General features: G+C 56.7%; 2 protein-coding genes across 5 annotated transcripts; both read right to left on the bottom strand.

The window, feature by feature from the left end:
- Positions 1-2,213: 2,213 nt before the first annotated feature.
- Positions 2,214-6,234, bottom strand: SMIM41 (small integral membrane protein 41). Its single transcript, XM_067698662.1, has 2 exons — positions 5,779-6,234; positions 2,214-3,061 (listed from the first exon to the last, which is right to left on the bottom strand). Exon 1 carries the CDS (start codon positions 6,192-6,194, stop codon positions 5,919-5,921), a length of 276 nt encoding a protein of 91 aa, XP_067554763.1. The 5' UTR covers positions 6,195-6,234; the 3' UTR covers positions 2,214-3,061; positions 5,779-5,918.
- Positions 6,235-8,018: 1,784 nt separating this feature from the next.
- ATG101 (autophagy related 101) lies at positions 8,019-15,127 on the bottom strand. 4 transcript variants are annotated; one of them, XR_010932410.1, is made up of 4 exons: positions 14,513-15,018; positions 11,294-11,620; positions 8,415-9,110; positions 8,019-8,325 (listed from the first exon to the last, which is right to left on the bottom strand). XR_010932410.1 is itself a non-coding variant. In XM_067696637.1 (4 exons), the coding sequence occupies exons 3-4, from the start codon at positions 11,543-11,545 to the stop codon at positions 8,706-8,708; spliced, it is 657 nt and encodes a 218-aa protein (XP_067552738.1). In that variant the 5' UTR covers positions 11,546-11,620; positions 14,513-14,669; positions 14,992-15,127; the 3' UTR covers positions 8,411-8,705. The 4 variants fall into 4 exon arrangements, 3 of the variants coding, with proteins under 3 accessions (XP_067552738.1, XP_067552737.1, XP_067552739.1); XM_067696637.1 differs by lacking the exon at positions 8,019-8,325 and having other exon boundaries at positions 8,411-9,110; positions 14,513-14,669; positions 14,992-15,127; XM_067696636.1 differs by lacking the exon at positions 8,019-8,325 and having other exon boundaries at positions 8,411-9,110; positions 14,513-14,669; positions 14,780-15,018.
- Between the last annotated feature and the right edge of the window lie 411 nt (positions 15,128-15,538).

The raw sequence follows: 15,538 nt of genomic DNA, 5'->3' as shown, positions 1-15,538 counted from the left end.
CGTGACCAAGGCTTAGGACATTCCATACTGGCAGCACAGTACCTCCGGGGTAACACACAGTCACAGCTGCTCCCAGGGTTTGGCCTGAGAGACCTGGGACCTAAGGGACCCTAACCCCGCCTCTTTCATGATAGATATGAATCTGAGAGGCCATGAAGCCAACATCCCCTCTTCACATGGAGGCTGAGACTAATAACAGGCACACTTACTGTGCCAGGCTCTCTACACATGGGGATCTCATTTCATCCTAACAAAACATGTACTAGCTCGGCCCCACTCTTCCCCACTCCGAAGAGGAGGGATTTGAGCCACGAGGGGTTAAGCACCTTGCCCAGGTCACACAGCTAGAGAATGTGGTACCAGCTTTCAAATCCAGGCACCTGATTCCAAGGCCTTGCTCTGACCACTAGACCACCCTGTCAGAGGCTGACAGAGCAACCAAGCCACGGGAGGCATAGAGGCCAGGCCTGCTGTCACTGTCAGACCTGAGTCAGGGCAGACCTGAGGCCAGGACTGCCGCTAGCCTTTGCAGTTACGTGCAGTATAAATTCCCCTCTGCTCAAGCCAAATATCTTTTGGGTTTCCTGTAAATTCAGACCAAAAAAGTCGTAACTGATAACACGGCCCCTCAGTGGGTGGCAGGCATCACCACCCGCTCAGTAATTCAGTCCAAGAGCTGGGGCTTCGTCCTCCCTGTTCCCTCTCCTTCATCTCTCACATCCAACTAGTGACCAAAGCCTGAATCCCAAACATCACTTGGATCTGTTCCCTTTTCTTTCCACCCCAGTCCAGGCCACCATTTTTTTTTAATAAATTTATTTATTTTATTTATCTATTTTTGGCTGCACTGGGTCTTCGTTGCTGCGCGCAGGCTTTCTCTAGTTGCGGCAAGCAGGGACTACTCTTCATTGTGGTGCGTGGGCTTCTCATTGCAGTGGCTTCTCTTGCTGCGGAGCATGGGCTCTAGGCACGCGGGCTTCAGTGGTTGTAGCATGCGGGCTCAGTAGTTCTGGCGCACGGGCTTAGTTGCTCCGTGGCATGTGGGATCTCACCAGACCAGGGCTTGAACCTGTGTCCCCTGCACTGGCAGGCAGATTCTTAACCACTGCGCCACCGGGAAAGCCCTTTTGCTGGGTTTTGATCACAGCCTCCTTGCTGTCTCTCTACCTCCAGCCTGCTCCCACCCACAGACTTACCCCCCATTCCCTAAGATCCAGATCTTACCATGTCACTTCCCGGCTTAAAACCCTCCAGAGCCCTCACTGCCCCCAGGGTAAATTCCACTCCCATCCAGGCTACCACGCCTCTGGTCTCCCGTCCCGTCCCTTCACACCCAGCTCTACTTACCTGCTTCTAGGGTACCACCAGCCCCACACGCCACTGCGCGTCTGCCCCGAATGTTCTTCCTCCCCTTCTTCACTCCGTGAATGCCCATTCAGTACCCCTTCCTCGACAAGCCAAGCCAGTCACTCTCTGCTCTTGGCTCCGTCCACACTGGGCACTTCTCATTGTCTGTGTTAGCTTCAGTCTTTTTTTTTTTTTAACAAACTTAATTTTTATTTTATTTATTTTTGGCTGTGTTGGGTCTTCGTTTCTGTGCGAGGGCTTTCTCTAGTTGCGGCAAGCGGAAGCCACTCTTCATCGCAGTGCGCGGGCCTCTCACTATCGCAGCCTCTCTTGTTGCGGAGCACAGGCTCTGGACGCGCAGGCTCAGTAGTTGTGGATCACGGGCCCAGTTGCTCCGCGGCATGTGGGATCCTCCTGGACCAGGGCTCGAACCCGTGTCCCCTGCATTGGCAGGCAGATTCCAAACCACTGCGCCACCAGGGAAGCCCCTAGCTTCAGCCTTGTAAGCATCAGTCTTTACTGGACTGTGAGGTCCTTGAGGGCAGGGCCTCTGCCCCATTCATCTCATCCCCAGCCCCAGAGCCAGCCCGGCACAGAGCAGTCACTCAATAAACACTCATGGAAAAGATGAATAAACGAAGTGTTCCCAGGAGCAGGGTGGGGAGTGGCGATTCTATACCTTTTCTCTAGGAGTGGCCAGGTTCGGAGGAAAAAATAACAACATCACACGATGATCACAGCCTTTCATCTACAGACAAGCACACTATATATTTGATCCTCCTGCCATTGTTGCTTCCATTTTATGGATGAAGATACTGAGGTTCATGAAGGTTTACAGCGTAGAATTCAGTGCACACGCTCACAAAATCCACTCTTTTTTTGACGCACAAGCTCTGGCCAGACTATGATCGGTCGTCAATAGGGCAGCTGAATGAAGACATGTTATTGCCCACACTGGCCACAGGGGGGCAATCGATTGCTGGCGTGAGAGTCACTGCCCCACTCCTACCCACCCTTGGAAAGCTCTGGATCTGGGTGTGGAAAGGGAATAGCCAGCACTGAGGAGGGACCAGGGGAGAGGGGCCATGGCTGGGGTTTGCTATTTCAGGATCTGCCAGAAACAGTCCAAACTGGAGCGGGGCCCGGGGGCTACTGCTAATGCCAAGAGTCAGGAACTGGAAACATAGACCGTATACCCCAAACTTGCATTACCAGCATATTTAATAACAAGCCACAGGAAGAGATGGGGCAGTGATGGGGCACTGTTGGGGCACCCAAGACCTCCAAATGGGGGACAGTGACCCACAGCCCTCAGCAGGGACAAGTCACTGGCCTGTCAGACCACGGCCACCCTGCATCAGAGATGGGACAGGGCCCAGCAGGCAGGGGGCTGGTCAGCGTCTGCGGGCACTGAGCATCCTGGGGGTGTGGCCTCTTCAGTGCCCAGGACACACAGCAGTTGCCCGGGGGCCCATTCATTCCTGGAGCGCTGACCTCCCAGACCCACACCATAAGCAGTTCAGGAGGTTGGATAGAGCAGATCAGAGGCAGCAGCTGAGTGCAAAGATCCCAAGTTGAGATCTCACGACAATCCAGGTTTCTCCCAGGCTGTCGTCTGCACCGCACACGGATCAAAGGTAGCAGGAGTTCCCCGTACAGCCAGTGCGCTGGAATGGGAGCTCTCTGGGAGACAGACCACACAAGGCTCAGGAATCTGTAACAGACAGCCACCCCTGTCTTTGCTGGGAAGGGAGCCAAGGAATGACAGACCTTTCCAGCTCAGAGTGAGACTCAGGGGCTGGAGGAAGGTTAAGTCAAGATGTCCACCCACCTGTGGCCCCGGCGTTTCCATCAAGGACAGCACAGGCTAATGGAGCTTGCTGGTGACCAGATGCCTGGCCTCACTCCACGGCACTCAGACCTACAGCCATCCCCCACCTCTCCCTCCCAGCCGGAGCCTGAGAAATGCCATGACAGCAGCACCCATTTCCCAGTTTTCTAAATTATTTTCCTCCCCACTCAGTCTGACAGCCTTGACCAGGGTCAGAGCTCCACAGCAAACATCTCGGTATCTTTCTCCAGGAACACTGAGGTCTCCAGCACATGCCACGGGCCAGCTACCCAAGCACTGAGCTGAAGGGATAGCGAAGGCAGGAAGTTGGATGAAGAAAGCGTTTGCCTACCCCATCTTCTCTCACCCCACCGGGACACCCCCAGCCCTGCCTGGGTGTGAGCAGACACCGTGATGCTGGGGGCACGGTCCGTCCCTCCATCAAATCTCTCTACTCCTCTAACACCACCCAGACTTGAACCCAAAGGCCAACCCAAGTCATCACCTTGACCTCCGATCCCTCTGCTCTGTCCACTTGGATTTTTTTACCATAGGTGTATATATTCCAGCTGACCCTCTGAGCTCACCTGCACCCTCAGGTTCGGGCCAGGAAAGCTTAGCCCAGCTGGCTGGGGAGTTGCTGAGGTACCTGGAAGGCCATTCCCAGCAGAAAGAAGGTATCTAGCAAGGCTGCCGGGAAGTAAGGATGGGAAGGAGGACACGGAGCGGGAGGGGGGGAGTTGAGGTTCCAGTCCCGGAAACCATATGACAAATGTGGTGTGAAGGTTCATTCTTTTGGGAAGAGAGGCCATATTCTGCATCAGCATCTCAAAGAGTGGTGAGAAATCAGGGAAAGAGAGGACAGAGCAAAGAGGGCAACCCAAGGGGTCCTTCTCACTCAGGGATGCCACCCCACCCCCTGAGCTTGGAACCAAGCAGGAGCCCCGGGGTCCAGTTCCGGCTCTGTCATCCACTTGAGCATGTCACTTTCTTCTCTCTGAGCTTCCCCATTTGTAAAGTGAAGGGTTCACAGCAGAACTGGAGACTGTCCCAGATGGGGAAGGAGAAAAGAGCATAGTATGGAGATGGGAGAAAGGATGGAAATGCAGCAAATTCAGCAGAACTTATGGGCAAGGGGGTGGGCGAACCTGGACACAGTAAAGAGAGGGCATTCCAGCCCCTCCCCCAGGACACAGCAAAGGGAGGTGGGGAATGTCCCCGGGCTGGCCCGCCTCCCTAAGGCCAGGAGCAGTCACAAGCACACACACACACACACACCCCTGGCCAGCCCTCTCTCCAAGGGGGTGGGATCAGCATGCCTGAGGTGAGAAGTCCACAGCTCAGCAAGGCCAGTGTGGCACAGCTGTCCGGGATTAGCACCAAATCCTGGGCTGCTCTGTGCAGGGATCACACGTCCTCAGCCTCACAGCTGCACCCTGCCCACTCCGGCCCCTCACCCCTCATCGGCCCCTCCTCTCCAGCACTCACTCCCTTCTCAGAGGGAAGCTGGGACCCTGCCTCTGCCCTGGCAGACAGGGGAGGGGCTTTAGAGTGGGAGGGGCAAGAGAGGTCAGAGGCACCCCTGGTGAACAGCTCCACCCACAGAAACCTAGGAATCCCTTGGTACACCACTGAACAGAGGAGACAGACACAGAAGGCTTCCCTCGCCAAACCCTATGGCTCTGCCCAAGGCAGCCTTGGCCTAGAATTACCTTGTCTTTAGGCCACCCAGGCCCTTCCCTCCAGATGGTTCCTGTCCTTGGAGAGGCAGAGGCAGGAGGGCCAGATGGAGCCCCTACAGCTGGGAACCCTCAGTCCCAGCTTCCTGGAGCAGCGTGCTCCTGAGGCCCCCCAGCTGTTAGGAATCTTGTCACCTACCCCCCCACGCACACCCCAAAGCCCCTTGCTCTGGGCCACACACGTCCCCCCACCTGAGCAGGGGCTGGGGGGAGGAGGCCCCAGCACACCTCCCCATCCCCCAGGGTCATCCAGGCTCCTGGCTCTGCCCTAAAACTCGATCCACACTCCCATCCCTGCCCCAAGAGGGAGGCCACAGTGAGGAATCATACCCAAACCTCTCTCCGGGGAAAAGGCTTCCTGAAGGAGAGGACAGGAGGAAGCAGAAGCCGGGGGCCTGGGTTGGCTGAGTTCCTGTGGCCGTGGCTCTCCCCAGCCTCCCAGTGGGATGACACAAAGTTGGGCCTCAGCACTAGGTGGGGCTGGCGCAAAGCGGGGTGGCGTGGGTGCAGGGAAGAAGGGCTCCCCCGCACACCGTGGCCCCCCCAGACTCCCTCCTCTTTGACCCGCCCTGCTTCTCCCTCTCCCGCAGTTACACAGTGACCTAGAAAAAGGCCGTGGGTCGGGGCGCCACTGGGCTGGAGAGACGACCGGGAGAGGGAGGGAAGCGCAGCCCCTCCGCTCAGATCCCGGCACCCCTGGGATAGCCGCCGGCCCACCCCGTGGGCTTCCAGAGCTGGAACGGGAGTCGCTGAAAAGCTGAGTCTGTGGCTGAGCGCAGAGAGCCCGGCCAATACGACGGTTTCCAGCCCCTGCGCCCCCACTCCCAAGGCGCTGCAGCTCTCATCTGGGCGGGCTCTCACCTGTGTGTGCGCGCGCGCGCCAGCATCGCCGGAGGGCTTCCCGCTGAAGCCGTCTGGCGCTGGGGGCCGCTCCCTCGAAGTCGGGCGTGGAGTCCGCGGGCCGCCGGGGGGCCGCGACCCCCGAGCGCAGCCGGACGCGCCTACGAGTCATCCTCGCCGCCACTGGCGCCGCCGGGCTCTCCCTCCCGGGACGCGCGCAGCTCTCGGGCCAGCAGCGCCGTCAGACCCTGGGCGCGAAGCAGTAGGCCGGCGCCCAGGAACAGGAGCCCGCAGAGCACGAGCAGCGACAGCACGCCCAGCACCGCCGCCTGCACGGCGCGCGGCCCCTCGGGGGGCTCCGGCAGCACCCCCGACTGGTTGCAACAGGAGCTCAGCCAGGCGGCCCGGGCTGTGACGTCCGCCTGCGAGCCGTTCATGCTTCACGCCGGCTGCCCAGATGTGCTGGCGACCGCCAGATGTGCGGGAGCCCGGGGCCGGCGGGTGGGCGGCGGCCGCGTCAGGGAGGGGCCCAAGGGGCGGATCCCAGGCGCCGTGCGACCCCACCCCCTGCGTCGGAGCGTTCAGGCCCTTTTTAGACAAAGGGCTCCTCCAGTGTAGCTATGGCCCAGAATCCCAGGGCCGGTGTTACTTCTGCGCTCAAAGGCCCACACAACCACGCACGCACCCAACCGGCCAAACCCAGGAGTCCTGTCCCCAGGGCTCTCCCTCCCCCTTAGCAAAGGTCAGGAGATAGCCTGCCCTCAGAATCCCGAAAGGATCTTCCAGACCTCATCCCAGGTGCTGGCTAGGGCGCTGCCCCCGCTGAGCGGGACACAGGACAAACAAGGGCCATCCCCACTCCTGGGCTTTCTGTCCCTGGGCCAAAAAGGTCAATACTGCTAGGTGGCCCAGGTGGCCACTGGGACAGGAGGCAAATAAGCAGCCTCTAGACCCTTAGTGATCATAGCCTTCATCGTGCATCATCCCCTTGGGAGCCTCCTGGGGCCGGACAAGCGGCCAGTGCCTCCTTGGTCCCAGGGGAGGGAGATGGAGGGCAGGAGGACTTTAAGGCCTGCCCCCATTCCTTTGCTCAGGCCCCAGAGGTCAAGGAGAGTTACAGACCAAGGGGAAAGCATAGATCTGAGTCACCAGGGCTCCTGTCCTGACCTTGAGTAAATCAGTCCCCTGCCTCCGGGAAATCACGCCACCAAAAGGGATGGAGATGTTACTGAACTGCCCACTACGGGGGGCTTGCTGCCAACTGGGTGTCCCACAGCCAAGCCAGGGCGGGAGACTGGCGCAGAGCCTGGCTGCAAAAAAGCAGAAAGTATGGGGAAGCTGAGATGGAGGAAAGACCCTCCCGACCAGGTCTCCTGAGAACTGTAGCAACTCTGAGCTCGGTTTAAAACAAAGTCGCTGTCCGCAAACACCTGACTCAGCCGACTCCCCGGAAGGGATGAGCTGATGGCCTCTAGGAGGAAAAGAAGGTCCCCCAGACTGCAGCAGGCCAGGTAGGGTCACACCTCATCAAGGACTTGCTGAGAATTGGCCTTCCCCATCTCCAAACCCCTGAGAACCTCCTGAGTTCTCCAACTCCCCAGTGCCCCAGAGGTCAAGGGTAGGACATCAGAAAACCCCTCATGAAACAGCGCACGGCCAAGAGTGGCTTGGGGTGAGAAAAACGTGCAAACACTTCCTGGCCATCCTGGCGCCTAACTGCTCCAGGACCATGGACAAGACCCCCAGCCCCTTTCTCCCTTAGCACAGCTGCTTATGCACTGCTCACTTAGTTTGGTTAGAACTGGCACCTATGTAACAAAAAGCATTGTAAAACATGGAAGACTAAATCAATGAAAACACACAATGGAGTTCACCGGTTTTGAGCATGCTTGCCTAGAAATGAGTGAGTTACCAATGTCCTAACAACTGGCGAGGGCCAGCCCAAACTGGAGGAAGTGTTACCAGACACCAGTCTTAAGGTGGCCAATCTCTCTCCAGAGAGAGAAACACCAAATCAAATGAGCTCTCTGGTGCAAGTGGGGGCCTGTGTGTGCTCTATGAAGACAGAGGAGATATTCTTTGGGGTCATCTGAAGGAAGACCAGATAATATAAAAGGCAGGGATGTCATACCTTCCTTAGGAAGGGAGGAGAAATAGCACAGTCATATCCAAAAGCAGTAGATCCTGATCTGTGCCCTCATTCATGGGACTGACCATGGTCACACCTGCTTATGTGAATGTCCAACAAAGTACAAAATCAATCAGCTTTCATCTATCTTTAATCCCATCCGCCCACTCCCCTCATCTTGGAATAATGCTCTCAACACACACATGTGTCCTGGCAGGTCTGCTATAAAAGTGTTAATGTTTTGGGCTTCCCTGGTGGCGCAGTGGTTGAGAGTCCGCCTGCCGATGCAGGGGACACCGGGTTCGTGCCCCGGTCCAGGAGGATCCCACATGCCGTGGAGCGGCTGGGCCCGTGAGCCATGGCCGCTGAGCCTGCGTGTCCGGAGCCTGCGCGTCCGGAGCCTGCGCTCTGCAATGGGAGAGGCCACAACAGTGAGAGGCCTGCGTACCGCAAAAAAAAAAAAAAAAAAAGTGTTAATGTTTCAGGCCAGAACACCAGCCAAGGTAGAGATGGCGCAACCCAAACTCACATTCTCAACTTTATTCACCATCCTAGTGATGTCCTCTGTACAGCGTAGGAAAGGGGACCCCCACCAGGGGCGCGGAGAGACAGTGTAGGCCGGACCTGACCATCAGTGAAGGTGACAAGGATGACCAGAGACTGGCAACCACACACCAGGAAGCCAGGGGTGGCCCTTCCAGATCTCATCAAGGACCTGGAGCGGGTTCCAGAGCCCCAAGGGCTAACAGGGCCTAACAGTACAATCCCCAGAAGCCAAGGTCCGCAAGCCATCAAGGAGCGCCCGAGGCCCCAGCGACACCTAGAGGGCCAGGGTGTCTTTGATGAGCCTGCGCATGGTGGTGGTGACGGAGGAGCCCAGGGCATCGGTGATTTGGAAGGAGATCTTGTAGAGGTAGGGCTGCACGTCCCGCAAGCCTGTGTCAAACACGTTGTCCACCTCCGACTGCGTGGGCATCTTGGGCAGGTACTCGTGCCGGTTCATCACCTCTACAATGTTGGTGATCTTCTCGCAGAGCTTCTCACCCACCTTCTCCCGGCAGATCTGCCGTTCCTGCTCCGTGGCCAGGGCCACCACGTGCACCTTGACCGTCCACACCTCCCAGGGGATGCACTCGTCTGAGAAAGGCCAGCGAGACTTCTTCTTCTGATAGAACTCCAAGGACATCTGGCCCAGCCCATCGCCCCCGGAGTTTCGCAGAGCATCCTGGGGAAGGAGGAGCAAGAGTGAGCAGGCCAAAGCCTCCGAGGGGCTCTCGCCCTGAGCGCCTGCTTCCTATGCCCCAGGGAGCTGCTCTCCTAGCTTCTTCAGTCCCCCGGGAGGGCAGGGAATGAGGCCCAGAGAGTAAAGGATTCGTGTGAAGCGCCACAGCCAACTGCCGGCCTCAAGCTGAACGGTCCAAGCAAAGTCTGTGCGCCCACCCAGCTCCTCCAGCTTTGCTCGGAAGTGAGGTTTTTAAGCACATATTCTGGGCCAGGCTCTTTACACACGCAATCCTTCTCGCTCCTCTCAACAACTCTGTGCGGCAGGTATATAACCTCCATTTGACGGAGGCAGAATGAGGCTCAGAGACACTGGCAAGTTACCTTGCCAAAGTCCCAGGCCAGTGGATGACGGCGCCAGGGTTTGAATCCAGATTGTCTGATTTCAAAATTTTTGCCTTTCAACTTTACAAGAAGGACCTTCCTTCTCCTTCCACAACCCCGCCCCTTTGGCCCCCATCCTTCAGAAGGTTCTCCAAAATCACCTTCTCTCCAACGTCTCCTTCTCCCCAGGCCAATTAAGCACAATCCTACCTCATTCACTCAATGACAACCTAAACTCACAGCCTCTGAAGAAAAGCCCAGTGATCCTTAAAGAGAGAGACAAAAGCCAAGGAACCGAAGGGGGACAGGAGGGGAAGGACAGACCAGACCTGGAGCTTCTCCCTCCTCTCCTCTGAGAAGCCAATGGGGCCACCTGGTCCGATAAATCTGCCTGCCCCCCCGTGGGGTGTGGCAACCCCACACTCCTCCTAATGCAGCCAAGACCCTAAAGCACCTTTCCATCTGAGTCCGGGCCAACCCAGAAGGTAAGGATGCCTCCCTCAAGTCCTTAACTGCCCATCAGGAATAAGTCTCTCCTTCACGAACAAACCAAGCTCGTGTGCCCTCAGCTGACAGTAATAACAGCTGCCGCTTCTGTAACGCTTCCTGGGTGCAGGCTGTGAAGCACTTGACATATTTGACTCATTTAATCCTCACGGTGCATATACCCCATGAGGCGGGCACAATTTTCATCCTAATTTTACACACAGTGAAACTGAGGCTGGGAGGAGTGGAATCACTTGCCCAGGGTCACACACTTGCTGGGTGGCAGAGCCTGGCTCTAAGAGTCCACTGTGCTCCCCGTGCCGCTCATAGGCATCTGGAGGACAGAGGGCTGAGTACCGCTGCCTCCCTTTGAAGGGGGACTGGGAAACTCTTATGAACTTGCCCTTTCTGGCCTTGGAGGGATGGAGGTGGGGAGCCCACTGTGGCCTGGGAGAGGGTCCACCCCCTGCAAGGATCACACCTCTGTGGAATGGAAGTCAGACAGACAACCCTCCTCCTCTGACCTCAGGGAACACCTTAAGAGAAATTCCCTTGGTTACTTGAAAATTTAAAAATATGCACTCATCGGGGCTTCCCTGGTGGCACAGTGGTTGAGGGTCTGCGGCTGGGCCCGTGAGCCATGGCTGCTGAGCCTGCGTGTCCGGAGCCTGTGCTCCGCAACGGGAGAGGCCACAACAGTGAGAGGCCCGCGCACCGCAAAAAAAAAAAAAAAAAAAAAAAAAAATGCACTCATTGAAATAGTGAAACACTGCAACACTGAATGAAGACAAAATAAAAATCATGCCTCCATTCCCACCCTGAGGTGACCAACATTAGCAGAATGGCGTGTCCCATCCACCTTTCCCCTCACCCCTACAGGCACACACAGACACGTGCCACGCTGCCCGAGAGACACTCCACTTGGATGCCCACTGCCTGAGCCCAGCATCCCTCCCTCTCAGGGAGTTTCATATAAGAAAGGCCCAAATGTGGAAGCAGAGCAGAGGGGTATCAGGAGAGAGAGCTGCAGGGTCAGAGAAGGTCAAGAGCACAGCGGCAGCGATCACCCAGGGGCCCTGACCGCCAGCGCTCCGAGGGCTTCCTGCTCTGCTTCCTTGTACTTTTACCAGGTCCCCTCACCTCCCCGCCCCCCACCACGCCCTCCTCACCCACAGAAGCTCTGAAAGCTCCTCTTCCTTAGAACCTGAAAGGACCCGACAAGTACCCCCAGGAAGGGCGAGCTGGCCCAGCAGCAGGCCGGGGCGGGGTGGGGATGACACTCAGGGGCCGCCTGCCCCCCACCGCGCCCCACCTTACCCTGAACTCCCCGACGACCTTGCGCAGGGCGCGGTCCAACTCCTCAGACGAGACGCGCACGTAGGTGAAGTCGATGAAGTCGCAGTCAACGTCCTGGGTGCCCACGGTGCCGATGGAGTAGGTGCCCTCCTTCTTGTAGTGGAACTTGCCGGTGCTGCGGTGCAGGAGCACCGTGTGCAGCACGGCCAGCATAGCCTCCTCCACCTGCCGCCCCTCCACCGACACCTCCAGCACCTCCGAGCGACAGTTCATCTTGCAGCCGGTGGCCCACGCTGGGGTCGGGACGAGAGTAAAGACCGGGGAGCTTCGCCCCACCCGGGGACCGCCCTGCAGAAGGAACCATATCAGATGTGGACACCTTCTGCATGATCTGCGCGTCACCTGTTCACCTCCTTCCAGGCCCAGCTCAGCCCCTGACGCCGCAGCCCGTCTCTGCACTGCGCAGCACATGCTGGCAGAGAATCACAGACTCTCGGGATCGGAGAAGAGGAGAGCCTCAAAGTTACCAGTCCAAACACCCGGCCCAGGCCTGAAGTCCATGACGGTGTGCAGTGCAGGTTACAGCAAATGCTCACTGTGCAACACCTATCAGCCCCTGCCCTTGAGAAGCTGCCAGGATGGAGGAGAGACAGGCAGGTAAACATTACCAGAGTGGTGAGACTACATGGTGGGAATAGAAGAAAAGGAAGATTGGAATCTGATTTCCTGGGATCTTGAATGACCAGATTAAGGCATCTGGACTCTGTCCCGAGGGCAGAAGAGTCACTGCATCACTGTCCAGCACTGAATCTGGGCAGCAGAAAGTGAACTCTGGTTGACAAGCAGAGAATGGCTCGTCGCTATTTTGGGGTCACGGACTGCTCTGAGAAGTCAGTGAAAGCTAAGAAGACTGGACTTGAAAACCTGACTGACACATACACACCAAATCTCACGTTTCCATCCACAGACTGAGGTAAAAACTTGCCAATTTAAGGCAGAAAGGGCTGGGCAAGGAGGCCAGTTAGAGGCCACTACAATAGTGACAGTTACAGAGACAGTGCAATGGGATATGGGAGAGTGAAGTACAGAGTGTGGGGTTTTCACGTCCAAAGGGCCTGGGTCTGAATCCCAGCTCTCCTATATCTTGCTCTGTGACCTTAAGCAAATCATTCAACCTCTGAGTCTATTTTCTCATGTGTAAATTTGGATCGTTATGAGGATGAAATAAAATAACACATGTAAAACACAGCAGAACAGTGGTTAAGAGCAGTGACTCTGGGCTCCCCTGGTGGTGCAGTGGTTGAGAGTCCGCCTGCCGATGCAGGGGACACGGGTTCGTGCCCCAGTCCGGGAAGATCCCACATGCCGCGGAGCGGCTGGGCCCGTGAGCCATGGCCGCTGAGCCTGCGCGTCCGGAGCCTGTGCTCCGCAACGGGAGAGGCCACAACAGTGAGAGGCCCGCGTACCGCAAAAAAAAAAAAAAGAGCAGTGACTCTAAAGCCGGACGGCCTGGGTTGGAACCCCGGCTCTGCCAACTGCTGACTGTGTGATGTGATCATGGACAAGCTGCCTCACCCCTATGTGCCTCAGTTTCCCCAATCCATAAAAAGGGCATATTCACAATAGCTACCCCGAAAGGGTCGTCTCAAGGACAGGATGAGTAAGTATCTGTAACGCACTTAATGCAGTTCCTGACAGGTAGTATTAGCTGCTATAATTATTTCATTGTCATTGATGAGAGATGACACAAGGCTACAGGACAGGACTAGTGGAGAGAGTGGGAATGAAAGAAGAGACTTGAGGGCTTCCCTGGTGGCACAGTGGTTAAGAATCTGCCTGCCAATGCAGGGGACACGGGTTCAAGCCCTGGTCCGGGAAGATTCCACATGCCGCAGAGCAATGAAGCCCATGCGCCACAACTACTGAGCCTGTGCTCTAGAGCCCGCAATATAAAACTACCGAGCCCGTGCGTCACAATTACTGAAGCCCACGTGCCTAGAGCCCATGCTCTGCAACAAGAGAAGCCACTGCAATGAGAAGGCCACGCACCGCAACCAAGTGTAGCCCCTGCTCGCCACAACTAGAGAAAACCCACGTGCAGCAAAGAAGACCCAACATAGCCAAAAATCAAATAAATAAATTTTAAAAATTAAAAAAAAAAAGAACAGACTTGAGAACCAGAACTTCATCAGTAACTGAATATGAGCCCAGCAAGAGAGGGTTCAGCCTACACACCTCCCCTGACAGAGAATTCACTACTTCTCGCAGCAGGCCATTCCGTCTTTTCAAAGCTCTACTCAGTGATTCCCTCTATGGAAGGAATCTCTTAGTGCTTCAAACCACTAAACTTAGTTTTGATATCAAGAGCCACACACAGAATAAGTCTCACCCTTTTTCCACAAAGGAGCCTTTCAGATATTTAAAGGCAACTCTTCCATCACCCCCTTACCCCTCCCCCCCACCCCATCTACCTGTTAAAGGTCTCCAGTCCCCATAAACATGCCAGCTTGACATCACATCTTATCTCCTCAAGTCTGGCAGCTCTCTTCAAAGTGTATTGGTTTGTCTCTTTGTCCTTGAAGACAGGGCAGCAGGCCATGGACTGCTCAGAATCAAGCTGGCTCTCTGCCTCTCGCTTGGCAATCAGCCCAGGACTACCTGTATTATCAGTTATCTTTTCACAGGTGTTAATCTTGACTGATCTCTCCAACTAGGCAGACGATTCCTTGAGGGCAGGGACTGTATCCTAGTCATCACTGGAATCTCAGTATACCTGATTCCTAGTACAGTGACTGCTCAATTCATCCTGATGCAGGAATTGTTGCTGGGTTGGTTCTCTAGTCTAACTCCATCCAGCAATTTCCCATCTAAAGATTCCCAGCTCTGGTCCAGCTCCCCTTTCTTCCACAAACCCCCTCTTGTATCCCCCGCAGGCCATCCATCTCTTCACTTTTGGCCCAAACCCAGGCTCTTCCCTCATTCTCGGCGCCACTCCACTCCTTCAGGAAGTCATTACTAACCAACCTCAGCCTCCTTCCCAACGCGGCCACCTTTGGTCTGTGATGAGCTTCTCTGCTCCCTCTCCCCCGACCCCGGTGAGCAGGGGACTTCTCCAAGGCAGGGCCTGGGAAGTCTCGTCCCTTCGGTGCCCCCAAGGCCCAGATCTGCAGAGCACAGGTGCAGAGGCTGACTGATGCCTTCTCTGAGTCAGGCCGGAGCCCAGGGTACCCCCATCCTCACCTTATGCAGAGAGACTGGAGCGCGGGTCCCTCAGGCTGGATCTTGCCCTTCCTCCTCCTCAGGCGCAGGTAAGCCCTCCGCAGGTGCGATCTCCGCAGGTACGATCTCCGCAGGTACGCCGCAAACTCCGCGCGCCCGAGGAGCCGCAAGAAATGGGCTGAACGCAAAAACACACAGTTATTCGGCTCCGCATCAAGAAACCCCGGCCGGACGCAGGAAGGACTTCCCGTCCGAGTCGCGTTTCTCCAGCCACCAGTCCCGGCGAACCTCCACGGTCCAGGGCTACGCGGGAGGAGCGGACTCCTCCAGGTCTCGGGAGCGGCGCCCCGCGCCCAGCCTGGCCGGTCCCGGGAGTTCGAGGCGCGCCCGCGCTCGTACAAGAGAAGGGGGCACACGGCTAAAACGGCCCCCCACCTCCCCGAATCCCCGTCCTGGACCTTCGGGCCACGCAACCGCCCTCCCCGCGGGCGGCAGATCACCTCGGCAGGAGGCGGTGCCGGCGCCGGAAGCCCTGACCCTCCTCTGCGAGCCTGGCCGGTCCCACCTGCTCCATCGGCCTCCGGCGGGGGCGCGAGCGGAGCTGGCCGAACCCTGACACTAGTGCAGCTACCCAGATCGTTCTACCTCCACTCCAGAGGACAAAAAGAATCATACGCTGCTCTATAATTTGAAATCTACCTGTTTCTGGGTTATCTATCAGCTTTTAAGATTTGATGGTAAGAAGTATCTCCCTCATTTGGACGAGTCCATTCACTCCCACCACCGAGGATGTTGTTGTGTTTCGGCTGGAACAACTCACTTCCGCCATAGAGATTAGAGGGAAGGAGGGGCCTGATGGGCTCTGTGCTGCCTCCCTTGGCCGAGAGTAGTCATCGGCGGCGAGCCACCCCTGGAAAGGAGCCCCAAGTCTGGGCTCAGAGGCCTGGAAGGGGCATTGATCCCCCAAGATGAGGGGCATGCTATTTGGAGAGGTGCCCTGGAGATGAGCTCAAGCCAGTGTTCTGAGTGAATGGCAAAACTTTAGCT

This window comes from Pseudorca crassidens, chromosome 11 (assembly GCF_039906515.1).
Source record: "Pseudorca crassidens isolate mPseCra1 chromosome 11, mPseCra1.hap1, whole genome shotgun sequence".
Classification (NCBI taxonomy): Eukaryota; Metazoa; Chordata; class Mammalia; order Artiodactyla; family Delphinidae; genus Pseudorca; species Pseudorca crassidens.
Note: the sequence above shows the minus strand (reverse complement) of the source record. Positions and strands in the feature narration are given on the sequence as shown.